Raw genomic sequence first — 23,470 nt, 5'->3', positions numbered from 1 at the left:
TCCTTCAGGAGGGCACAGGATGTAATGAGCACTAGGTGCTCTGTAAGATTGATGAATCACTGACTCTACCCCTGAAATTAATACTACAGTATATGTTAATTAATTGAATAAAAAACCGATAAAGTTAAGAAGAAAAAAAAGAGTATTGGGGAAGAGAGACCTATTACACACATAATCAGAAGGGAGATGAACTTGGTTTATAGGCTGAGCATGGAAGTAGCCTCAAGGTTTGGGTTAGAGCTTTCGTGGCTAGTATTACATACAGCTTTAAAATCTTTCCTTAACAGTCCTGTTCACTTCAGACAGTTGTGTTGTTGTCTGTAGATAAGGTCCATTAGATCATAGCTTTGTTTTTTTTTTTTAAGTATACAGGCAGTAAAGTGTATGTATTATATATCTATAGCTTGTTGAATTTTTAAAAACTGAATACCAATATGTAACCAGCACCCAGATAAAGAAACAGAAAATTACCAGTACCCCCACAAAACCTTCCTACAGCTCCCTTCTGGTAACTACCCCCTCCAAGGGTAACTACTATCTTGCCTTTTAGCATCATAGTTTTTTTTTTTTTTTTTTAAGATTTTAATTATTTGGGAGAGAGAGAGCACAAGCAGGGGGAAGAGCAGAGAAGAGGGAGAAGCAGACTCTGCTGAGCAGGACTCCCACCCCCACCCCCACCCCCCGCCCACCGCAACATGGGTCTTGATCCCAGCATCCTGATATCATGACCTGAGCCAAAGGCAGATGCTTAACCAACTGAGCCACCCAGGCGCCCTATCATAGATTATTTTTGCCATTTTAAAAAAACTTTCTATAAATGAAATCTTAGAGTATATATTCTTTTGTGTTTGGTCTTTTTTTTTTAATAGTGCATTTGAGTCACTCATATTGTTGCACATGGTTATAGATTGCTGTTCCTCATATTGTTCCATCGTGTGACTAGACCACAATCTGTTTACCCATTCTACTGGTAATGGGCCTTTTGGATAGTTTCCAGTCTGGGCCATAATGAATAGTGCTGTGAACATTCCAGTACATGTATTGGTGAACATAGGTATGTGTTTCTGTTGCGTACATATCTAGGAGTAGAATGAATGGCTTCTCATAGCTCTTTTAAAGTCCACAATTGAAATTGAGTGCCTTTTATTTGTTTTTTCTTGCCTTACCTAGGATGTCAAAAAAACAAAAACAAAAACAAAAACAAAAGCCCACAACTTAGCTAACATCAGCATTTGGTACATGGGTACTCCCTTTCTTTCTTGTTTGATGGCCTGTGTAGTAGAGTTTCTTAACTCCAAATTAACCAGTCCATACTATTTCAGGAAAAATCTTTGTTTTTGGTACTTTGAAAACCCTGCTTGAGGCTCTGGGTAGCATTTGGAATGATTTCATTAGCAGACTGTGTGGGAGATTTACAAATCAAGGATGGCTACAGTACGCTCTCCCAACAGGAGTTGTTGGGACTAGTAACCAAAGGGCAATCAATGTCTTCTCCCTTTTTGAAGACCTTCTATGCTGGTGAATATGTGGGCTGCTAGATTTTAAGTGAGGAGCTTTGGGCAGATTGCCTCAACTCTCATGAGGGCCCAGCTTTCGTCATGAAAAAGCTGGGGTGATTATGGGGTGCTGGGGTGGGGTGAAAATGAGCTGCTCCCCTCCCCTCTTCTGCCTGCGGGTTCTGCACTCTTGGCACCGCGCCTGGCTGCCCATTATAGGACCCGTGAAGACTTTCTAGGGTTGTAAAACATGCTTCCAACCTCTCCCAGCCCTGAAAATAAAACCATTTTCTTATCCTATTTTATATCCGTAAAGGAGGGGATTTAGCTGGGCATCTTCAGTGAGGACTTCAGAAGTATATTGCCTTGTGTTTTTCTGAAGAGATAAGCTCTCTCCTGGTGTTTTTAAGTTATAATTTTAAAGTAATACAAAAATAATATTAAGTCTCTTAGATCACTGAAAGCCAAGTATAACTCAAGGGTAAGCTTAATGAACGGAGGAAAAGAAGTGAGATATTTTGACAGACACTGATTTCCAAAGCACAGGTGCACACAGTAGCTAAAAATAGTGTCATGGCGTCAGTATGTGTAAAAAATACAGTCGGAGAAAAACAGGGTTTCTTTTCCAAAATCAAGCCCTGAGTAACTTATGGGACTATGGAGGTAGTTTAAAATGGGAATTTGTAAAAACCATGTCAGAGCATGTCTCCTGAAAGATTGTAATAATCATACACCCACACAATTTTTTTTTCTTTTTTTTACAAACCACCTTTTTAATCCACTTTTTTAATTCCTACCTTTTACAAAGTAAAAGGTAAAATCTGGAGATAAGGAAGATGGAGTCATAGGGTAGGTGTTATTGGGTAGATGAAGACACCAGCTCCAAAGTCTAGAGTTTTCCAAGGCCGCAGGGCTACTGAAGGGCCAAGGCCAAGGCTTGCTTGCTGCTGGTCTTTGTTCCCAGTGCTTTTCATAAGAGAGAATCAGGCTTATACAAGTATAGTAAGTACTTAAAATGTTTACTAATTGTAATTATAGCTCATAATAATGATACCACTTGTGAACAACATTGTAAAAACCAGGGTTTTGTGTCATAAACTCTGGAGTCAAGCTGTCTGGGTTAAAATTCTAGCTCCACCACTTACTATTATTTAACCTTTTCTCATTCTGTTTCTTTAATAATAAAACCTATTTCCTGGGTCACTGCATGTAAATGAGCAGAAGAGTACACTTTTTTTTCTTCTTAACCACTCATCAAAATAGGCAAGTATTAGTAGATCATTCCCCTTTTACAGATGGATAGGAGTGTTAGCTCCTAACCCAGGACTTACCATCTAGGTCTTCTTAAATCATTTCCAGTGTTCTTTCTGTTAAACTTTACTGTCTATGATAAAGGTATGAATAAATCAAAATGCTACTTTGTTTTACTGGTTTAATATAAGGTTCTTGGAAAGTCACTCTTTGGGGTATTATTTTATAAAGTGCATTTTCTTGAGCTGTGAGAGTTACATTCTTATACTTGGAGAATGTAACTTGGCAGCTCTGTGTCTGGCCAGGTCTCACAACTAATGTCCTCCATTCCCGCCACACCCAAATTGTCAGCAATACCTGTTTATTTATTGTGCTCTTGCAGTTCTTTTGGACTTTGTTTTTTCTAAGACCAAATTTCCCCTCTTGTGATCACTCTTGCTTCTTTGGATAATGCACTCTTGAGAAGTCTTTGATGGAGGGGCCGTGTCTTTCACGCTTATGTAGTAAGGCCAAAGCCAGCATTATACTGGTATTTCCCAAGGTTTGGGAAGGTCATCTACTTTAACCACTATTTTTAAACATTGTTCTGGGGGCACTAGCCAGTGAATTAGACAAGAATGGATTAAAACAGATGGAGTTGTGTACTTGGAAAGCCCTAGAGACTCAGTTTTCCGATATACAGACAATAAGGTAACTCAGCTAATATTACAAACAAGAAGATAATTCAGCTTTGGTGGTTGGTTATAAAAAGGGCTAGAAAGCATAGCTCAATACAAAACTTAACAAAAGCTATGAAAGACTTCTTCCTGGTTGGGAATTGTATCACATTGATATAATAAAGATGCCGGTTCTAGTTCTTTTAGGAAAATAAAATATTGAGACCAGCCAAGAAAATCAAGACAGCTGTGGAAGAAAAATGGGAGCGGGGTTATTTAATTGTGTAACTTTACCAGATACTGTAACATATTATAAAACTAGAAAGTAGAACAGTTTGATGTTGGTATAGGAATTCAATTCCAAACAAGATAGCACTTTAATATAATAAGAGACCTTAATATAAAAGGAAATAAATATCTGATGAAAGTAGTTTTCAAATCAATGGAGAAAGTATGGGATGTGATGCCTGGGTGGCTCAGTGGTTGGGCGTCTGCCTTTGGCCTGGGGTGTGGTCCTGGGATCCCAGGATCGAGTCCCACATCGGGCTCCCCACATGGAGCCTGCTTCTCTCTCTGCCTGTGTCTCTCTGTCTCTCATGAATAAATAAATAAAATCTTAAAAAAAAAAAAAAAGGCATGGGTTACTCTGTAAATGGGATTGAGAAGGCTGAGTGACCATCTCCTCCTCACTCCAAGATGAAGATGATCGGGGAATGTGCTACGATAAAACTGTGAACACTTTCATATTCTTAGAGTGGAGAAGTAGCTTGTAAGCATGATACATGATAGATACACTTGCCGCCATTTAATGAATACTTCTACATGTCACAATATGACAAGAATACCGGAAAAGCATAGATTTAATGATAGACCAGAAAATATTTGCAACAATGAGAAAGGGGAATTTCCATGATATATATAAAGAAATGCAAATCTAGCAGAAAAATGAAGAAAGGAAATGCTAAAGTCTTAAAAACATAATTGGTAAATAGAGAATACACTAAATGGTGAGGGCGTGGAGAGAGGATAGGTACTAATCTACATTTAGGAGAAAGTAGAAGTCGGTTAAATATTTTTGTAGGCATTTGACAGTATCTACCAAAATTAAACATAAAGGTCTATTAGCAGATTAACTCGCAGGGTTTTATCCTACATGTACATGTATAAAGAGGATATTTAAGAATATTCATTGTGGCATTGTAACAGTTTAAATGAATTTTGGGCACTCACATAAAAGGAATACTGTAAAGCCAGCAAAAATTTTTCCTCAAATGAATGAAACAAGGTAAAGAACTGTCAGTGTGTGGTAGGATGAAAAAGGATGTACGATAGTAACATATAATATTATATTTGTTGAAAGAAATACAACAAACTGATCGTTGTTGCTGAAGGGAATTAGGCAATGAGGGTCAGGAGGGAGGCTTATTTCAATCTGTAGACCTTTCTATAATTTTTTTTTTGTGGGGGGAGGGAGTTAATATTGTGAAGTCATATGTCCATATTGCCTAAATGGCACAGAGATTTGAATACAAAAATTTCTATTTTACTTCTACCTCTAAATTATGACATTTTTTGGCAAGATTTGTCATCCCAGTATTTTCTTTTTCCTACATAGTGATAATACTGTCTTTTTTGAAATTGTCTTTATAATTCAGTTTTGACAGGCTTAACTCTATGCCTTATCCCAGTAAAGACTAATCATATATTTCTGTAGTATTGATTTTTTCAACTTGGTTAGAAATATTTATTGCTTATATTACAATATGTTATTCCATCAATTCGCAAATTAATATGATTGTAGCTGATAAGAGCTTTTCTTCAGTTTTCTTGAGTTATCTTAGTGGTGTCCCTTTGGTAGCTTTCATCACAGAGGAGAATATTTTGCAAAGGTGAATGTTGTTTTAGTTCAAAAAAAAAAACAAAACAAAACAAAGCAATTAACCAGGTTTAGAGAAACTTAACTACTGTGTCTCTTTTAATCTGGACAGGTTTGGAGGCCAATCACTGCCACCTTTTATTTCCCTGTGGGTCCAGGAACTGGATTTCTTTATTTGGTCAATTTATATTTCTTATATCAGTATTCTACACGACTTGAAACAGGTATGTTTTCCATAGTTTTAAGATTTGTTTCTGTCTAACTTACTGGTTCATGTTTATGTATTGGAAGAATTTTGAGGGCAGTTAGCATAGGAAATGGCCTAATGATAATAAATGCTTAGTTAATAGTACTGGTGCCAGGACTGTCCCAGGTACTTAGATTATTTGATTTTTAATCCTCACAGCATTATCATGAAGTAACAGCGTCACCATTTTATAGGTGAAAAAATAGAAGACCAGAGCTTTACATGTCTTGTCCACACTTTGTCCCTAAGGGCTGAGCTGTGTGCCTCTCCTTGAAATTTGGTATCTCATTTCTGTCATGTGGCATTTTTTGTTCTTTAATGCGCAAATGGGCCGAAGTGTATACATCTCCCAGATTGGAGTTGAAAAACATTTTTTTATGCTATGAAAGCCTTATTATCTGTGATCAGATCACTCACCTGTAAGATATATAACTGGGATTTAATAATACACAGGTTTATCAGATATGACTACCTCTATGATGTTATGGATAAGCTTTTTTACAAAAACCTTTTCTTAAAAGTTTTGTCAATTGTTACTTCCTTTGTGCAAATACCTTATATGCTGTTCCGAGTTGCTTACATGGAGAAGCAATAAGTTGATACTGCTGTGTCAAAATGTAAACATAATTTTGTTAAGCCTAAATGATTTTGAAAAGGTTGGCTGATTCCAGAGACTATAAACCTGCTAGCTGTTAGCTCAGGACAGAGAATTCTGAACCACCCTTAAATCTAAGTCAGTTTGAAAAAAAAAAAAAAAATCTAAGTCAGTTTGAGAATTGTGAATCTTGTAACTGCAGGGAAAAGTAGAAGGATGGGCACTTGGTGTCAAATGTGATTTTTCCCTAAATTGGCATTTGTATGAGGTTCTTTTTACAAAGAAAATCATTGTATTAATACAAAGTGTCAGGTTATCAACTGTTAGCACTGGAAGGGACCTAGCCTATCCCCTTATTCAGACAGGTAAAGGGGCTAGGGCTGAGCTAAAACTGACCAGCAGGTGAGGACTCTCACCATCGCATCAGGGGTTTGGTCCTTAAAGCCCCCAGAACACATGATTTTTTTTTCTCTCTCCTTTTGCTGATAATGATGCCAACTGGCTTCAAATTCTGCCCCTCTGATATAATTTCATTGAGGATTAAGCTATTGGAGTAATTTTGTTTCTATATCAATAGTAAACTCTTAAGTATGGATGATCATGACCAGTTTTTAAACATTTGGTTATGGAAAAATTTCAGACATACACAAAAGTAGTGAGAAAGGTTAATGCACCTTTGTTTTCCTTTTTATTGAGATAAAATTTACATAACATAAAATTGTTTTATTATATGGTCTCATTCATTTGGGGAATATAAAAAAAATAGTGGAAGGGAATAAAGGGGAAAGGAGAAAAAATGAGTGGGAAATACCAGAAAGGGAGACAGAACATGAGAGACTTGTAATTCTGGGAAATGAACAAGGGGTGGTGGAAAGGGAGGTGGGCGGGGGGTGGGGGTGACTGAGTGATGGGCACTGAGGGAGGCACTTGATGGGATGAGCACTGGGTGTTATGCTATATGTTGGCAAATTGAACTCCAAAAAAAAAAAAAAAAAATTAATTAAAAAAAAACAAAAAACAAAAAAACAAACTCTCCTAAGATGTAATTGGGTTCCTGTACCAAATGGTCAGTAAGCCTCCTTCCTGCATTAAGCGCTATTAAAAAAAAGAAGAAGAAAGAAATCAGAAAGGTGCGAGCAAGGGGTAGTAGAAGGGGAGGTGGGTGGGGGGATGGGGTGACTGGGTGACAGGCACTGAGTGGGGCACTTGACGGGATGAGCACTGGGTGTTATACTATATGTTGGCCAAACTCCAATAAAAAAAAAACACAAAAAAGAAAAAAAAAGCAAAAAAAATGGATTGTTTTAACCATTTTATTTATTTATTTTTTAAAAGATTTTATTTGGTGCCCCAATAGTTTTAACCATTTTAAAGTGTAGGGTGCTGTGGTCTTTTTATTATTATTATTTTTTTATTTTAAGATTTTATTTGGGGTACCTGGTTGGGCTCAGTGGTTGAGCATCTGCCTTCGGCTCAGGGCATGATCCTGGGGTCCTGGGATGGAGTCCCATATTGGGCTCCCCGCAGGGAGCCTGCTTCTCCCTCTACGTATGTCTCTGCCTCTCTGTGTCTCTCATGATTAGATAAATAAAATCTTTAAAAAAGAGTAATTTTATTTTTGAGAGAGCACGAGCGTGAGTGGAGGGAGGAACAGAGGCAGAGGGAGAAGAATCCCCACTAAGCAAGGAGCCTGACTTGGGGCTCTATTGATCCCAGGGCACCAGGATCATGATTTGAGCTGAAGGCAGATGCTTAACTGACTGAGCCACCCAAGTGCCCCAGTTCTGTGGTCTTCAGTCTATTTGCAGTGTTATGCATCCACCACTAACTAATTCAAGATTTCTTCATCACCCCCTCAAAATTGAAAGCATTACTCTCCCTCCCCCATCCTGTTTTTCCAAGCTTCTGGCACACACCAAGCTACTTTCTGTACATATGGATCTCACTATTTGGGACATTTTCTGAGTCCCTATGTGACTGGCTTCTTTCACTTAGTAGAATGTTTTTAAGGTCTATCCATGTTGTAGTCTGTGTCTACATGTCTATATGAACCCTCTTTTAACTATTGTTCACCTTTAAAAAAAATGAATTTAAGTAATCTCTACACCCAACATGGGGCTTGAACCCATGACCCTGAGATCAAGAGTCGCTTGCTCCACCAACTGAGCCAACCAGGCACCCCTAACTACTGCTCACCTTTAATAATGATCTCATCGCTGGTCTTACTTGATTTCTATTCGTGTCTGTCCCTCTGCCCCTGATTAATTGAAGCAAATGCCAGACATGATGTCATTTCATCCGTAAATATTTTAATATTCACTTCTGAAACACAAGGACTTAAAAAATAATCATAATACTGTTATGAAATGTAAGTTACAATAATTCTGCGGCCATATTTTATTTGTAAATTGTTTTCTCTTGGTTGCTTGATGTCCTGGAACCCACTTACCCATCCCTACTATATAGTCAAGTAATTATTTTTTTTTTAATTTTTATTTATTTATGATAGTCACACACACACACAGAGAGAGAGAGAGAGAGAGAGAGAGGCAGAGACACAGGCAGAGGGAGAAGCAGGCTCCATGCACCGGGAGCCCGATGTGGGATTCGATCCAGGGTCTCCAGGATCATGCCCTGAGCCAAAGGCAGGCGCTAAACCGCTGCGCCACCCAGGGATCCCCTATAGTCAAGTAATTAAACTAATTTGTGATACCTGAATAACACTTCAGATCAATCTGTAGGGTTATTAGCCCTTTGATCTCTTTTGTCTACTCTAATTCTTAAAAGTTTCCCCCAGTCCATACTATGTAGTCACAGAGCATTTTGAAGTTCTAGAGTTGAGAGGCATTTTTTAAAGTTTTATTGATACGTAATTCAAATACGGTACAGCTCCCCCCATTTAGAGTGTACGATTTAGTGAGTATTCATAGAGTTGTGCAGTCATTACCACAATTAATTTTAGAGTATTTTATCACCATGAAAAGAAACTCTGTACCCTTTAATAGCCACTCCCCATTTCAATTCAACCCCGCCCTCCCCTTAAACTTTTAGGCAACCACTGATCTACTTTTGCCTTTTTGGATTTGCCTATTCTGGACATTTCTTAGAGACAGAATCATACAATATGTGACTTAGCATAGTGTTGCCAAGGTTCTTCCATGTAGCAGTACATTATTCCTGTGTATTGCCAAATAAAGCTCTATTGTATGGAATTGCTACATTTTGTTTTTCCATCCATCAGTTGATGGACATTTGACTTGTTTTCATTTGTCACTGTTATGAATGATGCTCCTCTCAACATTTATATTGGGAGGAACTTTTGAGACCTGTCCTTTTAATATAAGATTTCACAGACAAGAAAACAATGGTCTGGAGAGGTGGTGACAGGTCCCGTAGGTCACAAACCTGTTCAAGGTAACACAGCTAGGACTGGAACCTGGGTTCGTGGACTCCCAGCCTTCTCTCCACCGTACAGCCTCACAATAACATCCTGACAACACACTTGACACCTACATATTTTCCTGCCTGACTCAAGTATACAGCAGTGTTGGTTTATTTATAAGGTTTCTGATTTAAACTGGAAGATTGCAGGTTGAGACCTGTTAATTTGTAAATTCCCAGTTGCAAACTTGTCATATAATAGACTACTATAGTTCATGTGATGACAATAGTTAAACTAGTCAATCCGAATAATCCTTGGAAATCAAGATGCCAGTGGGACACCTGGCTGGTTCAGTCGGTCGAACATGCTATTCTTGATCTTGGGTTCATGAATTTAAGCTCCACCTTGGGTATGGAGCCCCCTTAAAAATTAAATTAAAAAAAAAAACAGAAATCATAAAGCCGAAACCAAATCAAAAGAAGCACAACTATTACTAAAACTCAGAAGTGTTGTCAGAATTTCAGCTCTGATTCATCCATAGAGATAGATCCCCTACCATTAAGCATCCTTAACACTGGGGCTAAAGTGTGCCTCTGAGATATCAGGGGAGAAATGGGGGAAAGAACGAGAGACTTCTGCTGCAAACTTGTTTTTTTTTTTCTTTTTTTTAAGATTTTTATTTTATTTTTTCTTAAAGGTTTTATTTATTTATTCATGAGCGACACAGAGAAAGAGGGAGAGACATAGGCAGAGGGAGAAGCAGGCTCCCCACAAGGAGCCCAATGTGGGACTCCATTCCAGACCCTGGGATCACGCCCTGAGCCGAATGCAGACGCTCAACTACTGAGCTACCCAGGTGTCCCAAGATTTTTTATTTATTTGAGAGAGAGAGCGAGCAAGAGTTGGGGGAGGGCCAGTGGGAGGAGATGCAGACTCCCTGATGAGCAGAGAGCCAAATGCGGGGCTCCATTTTCAGACCCCAAGATGATGACCTGAATCAAAGACAGATGCCTAACCAACTGAGCCACTCAAGCGCCCCACTTGTTTTTTTTTCTTTTAGATAGATATTTTCCCCTGACTTTCTGATACTTGTTAGGATTTTTTTTAGTTGACTACGTATGAGCTAGAGTGACCCTTCCAGTCATTTGTTTCTTATTTCTGCCTCTTCACTGGTCTTCCAATTGAATGCATGAGGAATCTCCCTTAGAAAGGAGAGCCAGACCAATGTTGATTATTCTGTCCAGATATAAGACAGAGTCTGGTATATGATGTAGTAGCAAGGGCACTGGACTAGTAGAGTTCACCTTCTAACAAGCCATGTGACTTTGGTCATGTAACTCTCTGTAGAAAGGGGGTCTTTCTTTTCTACCTCTCAGATGGAGTGTAAAGGTAAAGAGTCAGAGGCTATGGGAAGGTTTGGCTTTGCCCTTCCTCTTCCCTTTTTCCAGCATCATTTTCCCTTGCTAGAATGTAAGCTGGAAGGAGATTGAATCTTCTCAGAAAGACAGTGTCAGACTAAGTGGTTTGTGTGTGTGTGTGAATCTATTAACAACAACAGCAACAACAACTGTAAGAACTTCCCAACAGAGTCATGCTGGAGGAGACACAGTGGTGGGCAAAGCAGATGTGTTTCCCTCCCTATCAGAGCTTATGGTCCAGTGGAGAGGGAAAGGATTGCCCCAGTGATCACGGATGTGTCATCAAGTCATGGGGAGAGCCAGGAAAGAGCCCGACTGGTTGTGATGTCTTCAGGAGGTGTAATCTCAGGAGTTTTGGAACAGATTCCTCCACAGGAGTCCTTCAGCCTGTGGTAGTTGGGGAGCATGATCCTTACTGGAATTCAGCTAGGAGAACACAGATTAGCATTACTCAGTTGGCTGTAGCTCAGGGCTTTGTTGAGGAAGTGGTTTTATTTATTTATTTTTAAGGTTTTACTTAGTTATTTGACACAGAGAGACAGCGAGTGCAAGCAGCGGGGCGGGGCGGGGAGGGGGGGTAGCGCAGCAGACAGAGGGAGAGGGAGAAGAAGAAAGCTTCCTGATGAACAGAGAACCTGACTTGGGGCTCGATGCCAGACCTGGGACCATGACCTGAGCTGAAGGCAGACACTTAAACCACTGAGCCACCCAGGGATCCCTATTTTTTAAATTTGTTTTTAAAGATTTTTATTTTAAGTATTCTCAAAACCTAACATGGGGCTCAAGCCCACAACCCCAAGATCAAGGGTTGCATGCTCCAAGGGCATCGTTTTAGATATTTTTAAAAATTTACTTTTCTTTTGCTTGAGAGGAGAAATTTAAAGATATTCTCATTTTGGCTTTCTCTATAACTTTTTGAAGTATTTCTCTACATAGAAGTCACTTTGTTCTGAAATTCTGAACCATGACATTTGGCTTGTTTTTGTTTCTAGGAGCTTTTGATGGGAGGCCGGCAGACTATTTATTCATGCTCCTCTTTAACTGGATTTGCATCGTGGTATCCTTTAGTCTGTTATTTGGGGCCAGAAATAAACTATTATTTTCAGGTTTGGGGAAGTAGACCGTGTTTTATACAACAGTTCAAATTATACTATTTGCATCTTTGTTTACTACAGTTAATAATTAGGAATAATTAAAGTTCGTTTTTGAAGCTGTCGTAAATCACATAGCCCTTGAGTGATGCGTCCTCTTGCTGTTGTGAGGTTTCCCACATTTGGTTGAATTTTATTGCCGTCCCTGTTCTTGTTCCTGGTTCTCTGCGTTCTCATGTGTGACAGCTTGTTTGACTGCAGCACAAAGAGATTCCATGCCATGAGACAGCTTTTGGAATCTGTGCTCCTTCTCAGAAAATGAATTTACAAGCAGCATCCTTTCCTGACTTTGTTGCAGTCCTTGTTTCGGGGGCTTACCCAGTAATTCAGTTCCCCCATAAGTCCCCAGCTCTGGGAAAGGACCCAGCTCGTCTCTGCTGTGTCACAGCTACAGCTGCCAGCAGCCTTCCAGCTGCGGACCTGTACAGATGGTGAGAGCAGCAGAAGGGGCCTGATGGCTCAGTCTGCACCCAGTTGGTGAACTTAACATTGCTTTGGGGCTTAGCTTCCATTGAAACTTGGCCAAGAGCCAGGACATGTGGCACTTTGATTGCCCTTTCCCCTCTTTCAAGGGAAGAAAAAAAATGTTTTGGAACCTCAACCATGCTGTGGAGCCCTGGATGTGAGTAGAATCATTATTTGTTTCAGGGCACAGGTATCTCTGTCTTCCATTTGAAGATGAGATGCTGAAACACAGGGCAAGGCAGAGAGGACGCAAGGGGGCCATCTGAGTCATATGCCAAAGCAGTTCATTTGTCACATTTCCTTGTCATCATAATAGTATAAGAGAGTATTCATAATGAAGATGATTAGGTACCTTTGTGTTTGGGATGTTCTAGACAACCTGAACTACAGAAAAGTGTTTTCTTTCAGGACACAGGAATGAAATTAACTGATACTAGGTGCACAATGTTTTTTTTGTATCTTATCTTTAACTTTATAAACCAAGATTACTGGCTTAGCAATGGATATGCAGGTAAGTGTCCCTTGAAACTGTTTGCCCTTTTATAGGTTTCAGATTTATAATGAATGGCCTTTGAGAGAAGCTTACATTGCATTAACTCTGTGGCTAACTATGTGGCATTTTGAAATTACCAGAATTATAACTTTTATATTGAAAGTCTTACATGAATTATCTAAACTGTTATTTTCCTTGCTCATTTCGGGCTTCTTCACAATGTTTGTGTATGGACAGTGATGGTTCTCCAGTATTTTCTATGCATTATATGGATACGTACTTTTTTTAAATTGAGAATATACATTAGGTAGAGTTTTACTGCCTGCTTTTTTTCAAATAACCAAGTTTGATCCTGAGATTTCTGAATATGTCTAAAATAATTGTATTTTATTCCAGGATTTTGTAATGTGCATTGTCCAATTGATTAACACAGTTTGTAATTCTGATGATTGAATTTCTTTTTGGTTTTGAATAGCCATGTGAGAATTTGTAGGGGAGAGGTTAAAAAAAAGGTAGATTCACGCTGAGCCTGTTTGAAGTGCCTCTGGAGCCTTGTCTTTACATGTTGACTTCTTTTGCAGTTGCTGATGATTCCTCTGATCATGTCAGTACTTTATGTCTGGGCCCAACTGAACAGAGACATGATTGTATCGTTTTGGTTTGGAACGCGGTTTAAGGTACTTTCATGTAGTTGGAAAATTTTCCTTTTCATTTGTCTTTGCAAAATCCCCTCAGCTCAGAGATGCACTTTCTGACTCATCCGGAAGAGGTCACTGCAGAGCAGCGTACCATAGGCAAGCCCCCTCTCCCCTGCTCAGTGCCCTGCCTGTCTGCAGCCAACCTGGAATCCTTTGCTGTTACTTCTCACTCCCTCTGTGCTTCAGGCCCCTCAGGCTTGTGTCCCTAAGTGGTCTCATGTCTGTACGTGATAGAGAGGAGGAAGGAGGAGGGGCATCTGGGTGGCTCAGTGGTTGAGTGGCTGCCTTTGGCTCAGGGCGTGATCTTGGGGTCATGGGATCCAGTCCTGCATCAGGCTTCCCGCAGGGAGCCTGCTTCTCCCTCTGCCTGTGTCTCTGCCTCTCTCTTTGTGTCTCTCTCATGAATAAATAAAGATAAAATCTTTAAAAAGAAAAAAAAAAAGAAGAAAAAGGAAAGATACTCCTGGGGAGCACTCTCTTTTAAAGTCTATTCTTACTATTCCCTGTTAATGTATTTTACACTTTAGCTAAGAGAGATTATTTTTGTCACCAAACACTTCCCTTAGTGCCTTCTCTCACAGTTTTCCACTGGTAGCATCTTTTTTATTCTCTTCCTCTTGTAAATCCTACCTGTTCTTCATTTGAGTAGGGACTGAACATACTTCCAGGTCTCCTGTCTAGAATTTGTCTCGCCTCTGGGCTCTGTAAGATGTTCTCTTTCTCTTATGGTACTTAACCACATTCGGTCTCCAAGTTATTTATATGCAACCCTTTCTTTACTAGTTTGTGAAGTTCCTTGCAGCTCCCTTAGCTCTTGGTATAACGTGCTGAATCTTGGTCTGGCCAGAGCCTCAACTGAAGAGCTTTGTCACTGGGGAGAGTATTTGTTCAAGGTATCCGTGTGTAATGAGATAAAAATTCAAAGTAATTTTGTGAAATATGTAAAAGAAGAACCTAAAAAGATGGGATATTTTAGTTCATGGGTAGCAGTTTTGCCAGTTAGAGTCTTAAAGTGGTTCTTTTCAGGGTCATGTTTTCACCAGCATCCATAGGACACCCATCTCCTTTGTGAAGATCTTTGTTAATATTCACCCAGAGGGGCATGTGTTGTATCTGAACCATGGGCAAAGTACTCTGTCTCTCTAGTTACTAATATATGAATAAGTATAATTTTATTTTTTAAAAATGTATTTATTTTAGCTAGATATAGCTCGAGCATGCAAGTCCGGGGAGGGGCAGAAGGCAAGAGAGAATCTCAAGCAGACTCCCTGCTGAGTGCACAGGGCTCAATCCCATGACCCTGAGATCATGACCTGAGCCAAAACCAAAGGTCAGGTGCTTAACCAACCAAGCCACTCAGGCGCCCCCTGTATAATTTGAGATAGGAAGTTTCAAGTACAATAATGCTAGACTGGTCTGAGAAATTACCGCAGTGACTTTCCAAGGGATTTATATAAAGCTCTTGTCAGTATATCTTTACCCATTCCAGCCCCCTAGCAACTGTATCCTTTTTAGGTGTGGTTATTCATGTTTGTGTATATTTTTTCCTAGGCCTGTTACTTACCTTGGGTTATCCTTGGATTCAACTATATCATCGGAGGCTCGTAAGTGATACTAGATTTACTTAATTGGAAACAAATCCCTAGAAGACTTCCATTATTCTTTATCTCCCTTCTCTTATCTTTATAAAATTTGAAAGTTGTTCAACATTGATGCATTGGAACCTTATACTTATGAAATAAAGTTGACCCTTGAACAATGGGGGCTAGGAGCATCAACCTCCTGCATCGTTGGAAATTTGTGTATATTCTTTAACTCTTCCAAAACTTAATTGCTAATAGTCTCCCATTGACCAAAGCCTTGCTTATGGCACAAGCAGTCAATTAATGCGTTAGAACTGTACTATATTTCTCCAAAAAAACCCCACATATAAGTGGATCCACAAAATTCAGATCTGTGTTCAAGAATCAACTATAATTTCATTCTGATTTAATTGATTAAATTGTAGGGCTTTAAGTGCATTTAGCATTGAATGATTGTTATTTTGTTAGCTCATCATTAGGCACAGTACATTTCCATGTACATGTTTTTGAATAAATATTTCTGAATTCATTGTCCAGACTGAGTAAACAAAGAACTAATTTAATTTGTGTCTGAGCTGACGACTCTAAGAATTATACATAAAATTACTATGTTTTTTATTCTTTTTTTTTTTTTTTAAGATTTTTAAAAAATTTATTCATTCATGAGAGACACACAGAGAGAGGCAGAGACACAGGTAGACAGAGAAGCAGGCTTCCCTCCCCGCAGGGAGCCTGATGTGGGACTTGATCCTGGAATTCCAGGATTATGCTCTGGGCGGAAGGCAGTTGCTCAACCAATGAGCCATCCAGGCATCCCTTTGTTTTTTTTTATACTTGAGGCATTTCCAGGATGCCTTGAAAGCTGCTCACCAGTCATTGAAGTGCAGATTCTCAGATGGGAAGTAGTTTTGTAAGTGGTTTGATAGTACAGAAGTTTTAGCCAAATAGCCTCAGATTTTTAGTCTGGAATTGGAGCTGAGAGGAAGACCTTTAAAGCATCCAGTCAGAATTGTAAAAGGAAGATATCAAGATGCAACTGTTCTGTGAACTCCTACTTGTACTACAAAATATCTTAAATGTTTTAACAGATTTTAATAGTACTGGGGCCTTAACATGTCTGACATTTCTGCTCTGTATGGTCCTAATGCCTGTCGGATATTGATAGAAATGAATGAGTCAGCAAACAGACTCTCTTTAGAGCGTAGCAAGTTCTGAGCATGGTAAAGCTGCCCTGCCACCCGGATGGGCAGAGTCTGGGAGTACTTGTGGCTGTTGATTTGTCCCTGACAGGAATCACGTGGCAGGAGAAGACAGAAGGATATGTGATAGTAGGAGTGGATCTATAAAACCTTGAAGTGGCCTGTATGTAAGCCATGGGAAAACTGAAGGTCAATGTTTATTTTAGGATTACAAGGTGAAGGTCAGCTATGCCAAGTGATCTCTGTGATGTCTTATATTCAAAGATGTGAGGGAGAAGTGCTGTGGCTCTAGGAATGGGGGAACAGGCGTTCACTCTTCCCCCTGTACCTTTCCATATTCCCCTGCTTCTCTCTTGCTAGCCTTTTGATTTGCCCATGGTTTGCAAATACAGTATTTATGACTGAAACAGCAGAAGCTTGCTTTGCAGCTTCCAACTCTGGAGGCAGGAAGTAGCAAAAACAATATTTTGAGGATGAGATGGGGCTTGACAGAGATGTCAGGGCAGCTGGTCTTGTAGAGCACAGACTCCAGCAGGACTGAATTTCCCTTCCCTCCGAATGCATTCACCATACAGACCACAAAAGGGCTCATTGTGGAGCTGTCATAGGCTCCCAGGGACCAGCAGTGGGTTGCCAGACTCTCTTCCCTGGGCTTCTAGTTAAAACTGGCTACATCTCACCTGACTGCTTGAATGCCTTCAAACTCACCTGGCTCTTTGTTTGCAGGGTAATCAATGAGCTAATTGGAAATCTTGTTGGACATCTTTACTTCTTCCTAATGTTCAGATACCCGATGGACTTGGGAGGAAGGAATTTTCTCTCCACACCTCAGTTTCTGTAAGTGTGTTTTTGCTCATTGAATAGCCATTTGCTCATGTTTTAGGCGTCCTCATCAAAACTCCATGAGATATAGCATTTACCTCTTTTGGTGGACAGAGAACTGTGAGCCAACAAACTGCCCCGGTCACCCAGTTACAGGAAGCCAGGGCTCAGAGCCACAGTTTGGTTGTCTCTGTGGAGCCCTTGCAGCCAGGGGCTGCTGACTCATGTCAGGCTTCCCAGGGGACACCGTAGCTCTGCGGGGCACGGGGCAAGGCACACGGTCCAGCGTGGACAGCAGTGCGTAGGGGGCCGGGCACAGTCACAGCACAAGGCTACCGTCTCTCGGAGTATCAGTTTTCCACAAGGTTTGGCCAGAGAAGAGGCAAAGGGGCTAAGTTAACTCCTTGGTTAGCAGTTTCAACCCTTTTTCTATTAGATGCTGTAGAACAGAAAATTTGTAGGACTTTTTAAAGTGAAAGTGAGAAACCCAGGGTTGGATAGTCCAAGCACCCCGGGAGTACGTACTGGTTCCTTCTTTGGTTTTAGGGTTTATTCAGGTGAGGGGGCTGAGGGCCTGTGACAGACTTGGGTTGGAATGCCATTCCCGTCTACCAGTTTTGATAATTAGGGGAATTAATAACACCTCGGAGCTCCAACTTGCAAATTGTAAATCCAGGGGAAGCCCTGTCTCCCACGGCTGCAGGTGGAAAGGTATGCTGTTGGCCGTACAGCCATGGGTGTCCAGTAAATACGAGCTCTTAGTCTTGTTCTTAAAGTTAGGGCTGGAGTGGGATTTTACAAACCAGAAGAGATGCTGACACACTTAAGCATGTAAGTAGTGTGGCCATTCTGTCAGTGAAGCAAAAGGCAGTTGAAGAAGGGACCAGTGAAATCACCATCTGGGTGTCACAGCCTGCCTGACAATCACGCCTAATCTCCAGTCGGGGATATGCAGTCATAGCTTGCATTGAAAAGCTTTAAAAAAAAACACCCTTTCACATCTTGCTCATTTTAATGTTTTGCGGTTTGTCATTCTTCTGGAGGGGTCAGTGAGAGCAGTAAAACTTGAGTAGGCCCCTTCACCCCCCCCCCGCCCCCTTTGTCAGTTAGTGGTAGGTTTTTGAAAGCCTTCTTCTGTGAAATATAACATACAAACAGAGAAGTACACTATTGTTGTACTTTCTCTCTTTTTTAAGAGCAGAGAAAGAAACTTGTTTGTCTTCTGAGCCTTGAGTTGCCTTCAGGCTAAGAAAACAAATGACCAATCTGCTTTCTAATTATCAAAGGACACGATAACAGCAGGTTTGGATTTTTGATCTAGGTTTATCAAGTCAGATGGCAGATGCATCAATTAAAAAAAAGAAAAAACTTGGTCCTTTGGTGGGTAGCCAGCAGTTCTTTTGCTTTAAATGGCCATATTTTGACTTCCCGGCTTGTAGATATTTCTCAATTGCAGGAAATAAAGTATCCGAGATTCTAGCGGCAAAATCAAGGGCACACTGGAGCCTGCCTTCCATTTGAGCATTCTCTGTTGGCGGAAAAGCCCTTCTGTTGAATTTTGCATAAAGATCAGATGATAAAATGTAGCTCCTTGCAAAAGCAGTAACTGCTTTGAAATTACCATAAATTTTTGTTGATTATGTATAATTGGGTGTCTTTTTGTACTAATTACTTGCATTTAATTTCACTATCCATTTAAGCAGTGGAGATGGCTTCCATATTGTCTTACAGCAAGACAGACCTTTTTAAGTGTTCTACTTTATTACACACTTTGGAGGAATATTATTGTACCGGAACATCAAGGATATTGAGAAATCAGAAGTTGCAAATACATTTTGATTTAAAGACAAAGCTGTATTTGTTTAAAAGGGAAGATGGGAGTTCTAGAATTCTAAGATAGATCCCTGTTCTGCATTCCATTTGGAAAAGTAGATCCTCTTCTGCGCACAGTTATTTTTCTGTTTGAAAGGGGTTCATTGTCTGGTTTTGGCGGGAACAGGAAAGTCTCAGGGATGATGTAAACAAGTGAGGACTCCAGTCACCGGCCGCTGTCACCTGAACCGCACCCCGTGGGTCCCCTCTGCAGGCTGCAGTGCAGTAAGTGGTACAGGTGCAAGCTCTGGGGCCAGGACGCCTGGGTTTGAATCCCGACGGTCACCTTTAGAAGGGCTTTATTCAATCTTGTTTTGGTTTTCTCATGTATAAAATGGGATACTAATCGAGCCTTCCCCATATTGTTGTGGTGAAGACAAGGTGAGTGTAGGCACAGACAGCACCTGGTGTAAGCGAAGCACTGGGTGATTGGGTTGTGCTCTGCAGGCTCTTTGCTGTGGGCAGGTCACCACTCTTGGGTTGTTGTTGGTCCCATGAGGGTTTTGAGCAGGGGCATCGGGTGATGGTCTCTGCCTTCGAGCACAATTGTAAACATTAGAATTTAAGTGGAATAGGTTTTTTTTTTTTTTTTTTAAGATTTTATTTATTGATTTGAGAGTGCGCGAGCATGGAAGGGGAGAGGGAGAGGGAGAAGCAGACTCCCCACTGAGCAGGTAGCCCGATGTGGGACTCCATCCCAGGAGCCCGGGATCGTGACCTGAGCAGAACAAAGGCAGACGCTCAACTGACTGAGCCACTAAGTGGAATAGATTTAAAAACATTCTCCATTTACTCCGAGTCCAGAGAGGTCAGAGCCCAAGAGAACACAGGCTGGGGTGTATGTTTTCTTAGCTGTTCTGTGACTCTTGGTTTACTAATCTGTCACATGTGAAATCAGGTCCCCTTTTTGGGCTTCAGCGTTCCCACCATATTGGAGATGGAAGGAATGCTGTCAGAGGGCAGATTAGGAATTCACAGGAAAAACATACCCCAGACTCCCAAGACCAAGAGGGCCTCTCCGATCCCCCTTGGTGGATGCCGTGGAGCCCAGATGTGGCAGTGGACACTGTTGGGCCTCAACACTCAGGCTGCGGATTCATCTTCTGCACGTGAATTTGTTTTGTCTGCTTTGATCTAGTTTGATCTGTATTTAGATATGTCAAAATGCTATATATGGGTGGTTCTTTCTGGTTGTTGGGCTTGTGGGAGTAATATTTTTGTTTCCATACTCTTCAGCATGAAATACTTTTGTAATCAGAAATCAAATTGAGTGTGGATCTGGCTGGGAATGGAGTAAATTTGAGAAACCCGAAAAGTGGGGTGCCTGGGTGACTCAGTTGGCCAAGCGTCTGGCTTCGGCTCAGGTCATGATCCCAGAGTCCCGAGATCAAGCCCGATGTTGGGCCTCCTGCTCAGTGGAGAGTCTCCTGCTTCTCCCTCTCCTCGTGCTCCTTCTCTCTCTCTCTCTCTTTTTCTCTCTCTCTCAAATAAATACATAAAATCTTAAAAAAAAAAAGAAAGAAAGAAACCTGAAAAGCACGTACCGCCTGTGGTCAGTGCATTGAGCCAAGTGCTGAAAAGGCCTGAGTTAAAGTAAGACTTGTCCTTGTCCTTCCGTTGGCCGCGCTAATACGATTCAGTGAGACAGCTGCCACAGGGACACCAAGAAAGGAAGGTGCACTGAGTGGTGGGATCACTCTGCCGAAGTGATTGTGTCGTCTTCTCTCCCTTTGTCCCCCCACCACCCAGGTACCGCTGGCTGCCCAGCAGGAGAGGAGGGGTGTCAGGATTCGGTGTGCCCCCCGCAAGCATGAGGCGAGCTGCAGACCAGAACGGCGGAGGCGGGAGACACAACTGGGGACAGGGCTTTCGGCTTGGGGACCAGTGAAGGGGCGGCCTCGGGCCTGCCCACCAGCCACTCCGCTCAGATGACGTTTCCTCCCAGTGCTGGGTGTGCTTACCAACCAAGTTCTAGCAAACGCTGTCGGACCCGACCCACACTGAATGTAGTCTTTCAGTACAAGACACAATTTTTTAAATCCTGAAGAAAAATATAAGTGTTCCTCAAGTTTCGTGATTCTCATTCAAGTCCTTACTGCTACGAAGAACAAATATCAACTGTGCAAATTTCAGAACTGACTATATTTTTTTGGTGTCTTCTCTTCCTTTTCCGTCTGAATTAATGGGTTTTGGCAGGTCCCGGTCTGCTGGCACCAAGCTGGGCTTGTGGGGTGGGGTCACCAAACCCTTGACGAAGGGACTCTTACCTCTTTCTCGCACACATGCCTCCCTCCTTCTTTCCCCAACCCCCACACTTGCAGCTAGAGGAGGTTGCCCATAACATGGTTCTGCCTGTGACAAGCTCTCTTATTTATTGACTTCTGCCAAGGCTTGGTCACAGAGAACTTGTCCACCGCGTTCCCCCCTTTGGTGGCAGAACTATAACAATAGAAGAGAAGACTGGACCAGCGGACGGAGAGCTTCATCAGCTTTTGGAATTGCTGTGACCTGGTACCATGTGCAACCATTTGCCACCTCTACAGATGTTTCTTATGGAAAAAAAAAAAAAAAAGCACCACTGTGTCAGTGAGGGCCACAGACTGGGGCTGAGGGTTGTTGCTAGTCCTTTTTGTTTTCCCCAAGTCAAGTGGTGGAAACTCAAGTGGAGCTGCATCTTGCTGGGGTGGGGGGTGGGGCTAAGGTGAACTGGGGGGCATACTGCAAACTCCCTTTGCATCTCATGTAGAGCATACTGGTTTTGTGTGGGCCCAGAGTAGTTTGGGTTGTGTTGTGCTAGAAAGTTCCAAATCACATTTGCCGCAGGGAGTTGCTCTCTCTGAGAGAGACCTGGGCATGATCACATTTCCTCCTCCTTCTAGTTTTATGTTCATTGAATAGTGTGGACAGGACAACCTCATACCCTATTTAAATTGTCTTTTTTCTCTCCTTCCCCTTTTACTGGCCATGTGCTTCAGTTAATTGTGAGGAAGGTACAGCTCTCCTCTGTACAGAGATTGTATGTTGAGAGCTACTGCAAGCACATCTAGGTAGATCCCATAACTTTGGGTTGTAATGGCTTTAGAATCATTTGTGCTTGAGGGTCTTTATTTTGAGCCATGAAGGTACACGTCATGAATGCACATCAGACCAGCGTAAATACCCACAACTTCTGTTTTCATAGGTGGGCTTTTTCACATCAGAGTGAGGCTTATCCCCCAATAAAGTTTTTTTGAAGGCCCTGGTGTTTGCCAGTTTCTTAATTTGTGTTTTTAGTCCGAAAGCAGCCTGCCAGGACCAGTGTTGAGTGGCTGCCACACTTGGAGTCAGCTGGAAAGGCTTTGGTCGTTTTGATTGGTTTCTTCTCAGGAAACTTTGTGCTCTACCAGTGTGACTGTCCCGCGCCCCACCTCTAAGCAGTAGTGACGTGTGTTCTCCCAGGAAGTGAGGATTTGAAAACAGCTCGTTTTTAAAAAAAGTTTGTTTGTGTGTACCTCTCCATATTTAAGTTATACCATAAAATAGGAGGCCGAGAGAATCTGAACCTCAACTCTCGTATGTTTTTGCTGTTGACCTGTGGCCACAATAAAATTTACTTGTAAACTTTTAGAAGCCATTAGTCCTGTCATGTCGCATGTGCGCTCATCGTACAGGAGCAGAAACTCATTGTACGTGTAAGAAGGTTCTCGTAAGTGAGCCCGACGCTCTTCTTTGCCCTCTCAGCCACTCAGCTGCCTGCTAGCAGTAGTTTTGGTAAGGGTTACAAGTATTCTTTAGGACACCTAAGTTCAAGGCAAAATGTTCATTAAATTTTCCTTTTCAAATACATTTAGGGAGCTGATCATTTTGTCTGGATGACCTGTCTTTTTGGAATAATTTTAGCTAAGCAAGCTATTTGAGATTTGATTTGGCAAGGCAAGACATGATGGTGGATTCTATTAATGAGTGAAATTAAAAAAAAACAAACTTATTTTGTATCGAGAACTTCCCCTTTTGTAACTAATCCTTTTTATTGATAAAAATTGTAAATTAAAGTGTACAACTTGATGGTTGTCTGCCTTAAATTTCCATGTACCTACTCTGCTGCCTCTTTTAGGTACTACGTCATTTTTGGAACCAGTCAACTCTTGGGCATTTAGGAGTGCCCAGGATTTGTTGCTATTTCAGTGATGCAGCATATTTCAGTACCTACTTCTGTTCACATGTTGGGGACTATCTGTAGGATTCATTCCTGGAAGCAGAATGTCTGGGTTTTGATTTTAACGAACA

At 41.2% G+C, this 23,470-nt stretch overlaps 1 protein-coding gene across 2 annotated transcripts in view; it reads left to right on the top strand.

The window, feature by feature from the left end:
- Positions 1 to 23,248, top strand: part of DERL1 (derlin 1) — a 29,060-nt gene extending 5,812 nt beyond the window's left edge. For both annotated transcript variants that reach the window (XM_077847105.1, XM_077847106.1), the window contains exons 2-8: positions 5,392 to 5,503; positions 11,914 to 11,978; positions 13,022 to 13,048; positions 13,612 to 13,707; positions 15,280 to 15,332; positions 17,237 to 17,347; positions 20,954 to 23,248. In XM_077847105.1, the coding sequence (XP_077703231.1) occupies positions 5,392 to 5,503; positions 11,914 to 11,978; positions 13,022 to 13,048; positions 13,612 to 13,707; positions 15,280 to 15,332; positions 17,237 to 17,347; positions 20,954 to 21,092 (603 nt within the window). In that variant the 3' untranslated portion in view covers positions 21,093 to 23,248. The remainder of the gene's footprint in view (positions 1 to 5,391; positions 5,504 to 11,913; positions 11,979 to 13,021; positions 13,049 to 13,611; positions 13,708 to 15,279; positions 15,333 to 17,236; positions 17,348 to 20,953) is intronic.
- The last annotated feature ends 222 nt before the right edge of the window (positions 23,249 to 23,470 follow it).

Source organism: Canis aureus, chromosome 14 (genome assembly GCF_053574225.1).
Source record: "Canis aureus isolate CA01 chromosome 14, VMU_Caureus_v.1.0, whole genome shotgun sequence".
Lineage (NCBI taxonomy): Eukaryota > Metazoa > Chordata > Mammalia > Carnivora > Canidae > Canis > Canis aureus.
Note: the sequence above shows the minus strand (reverse complement) of the source record. Positions and strands in the feature narration are given on the sequence as shown.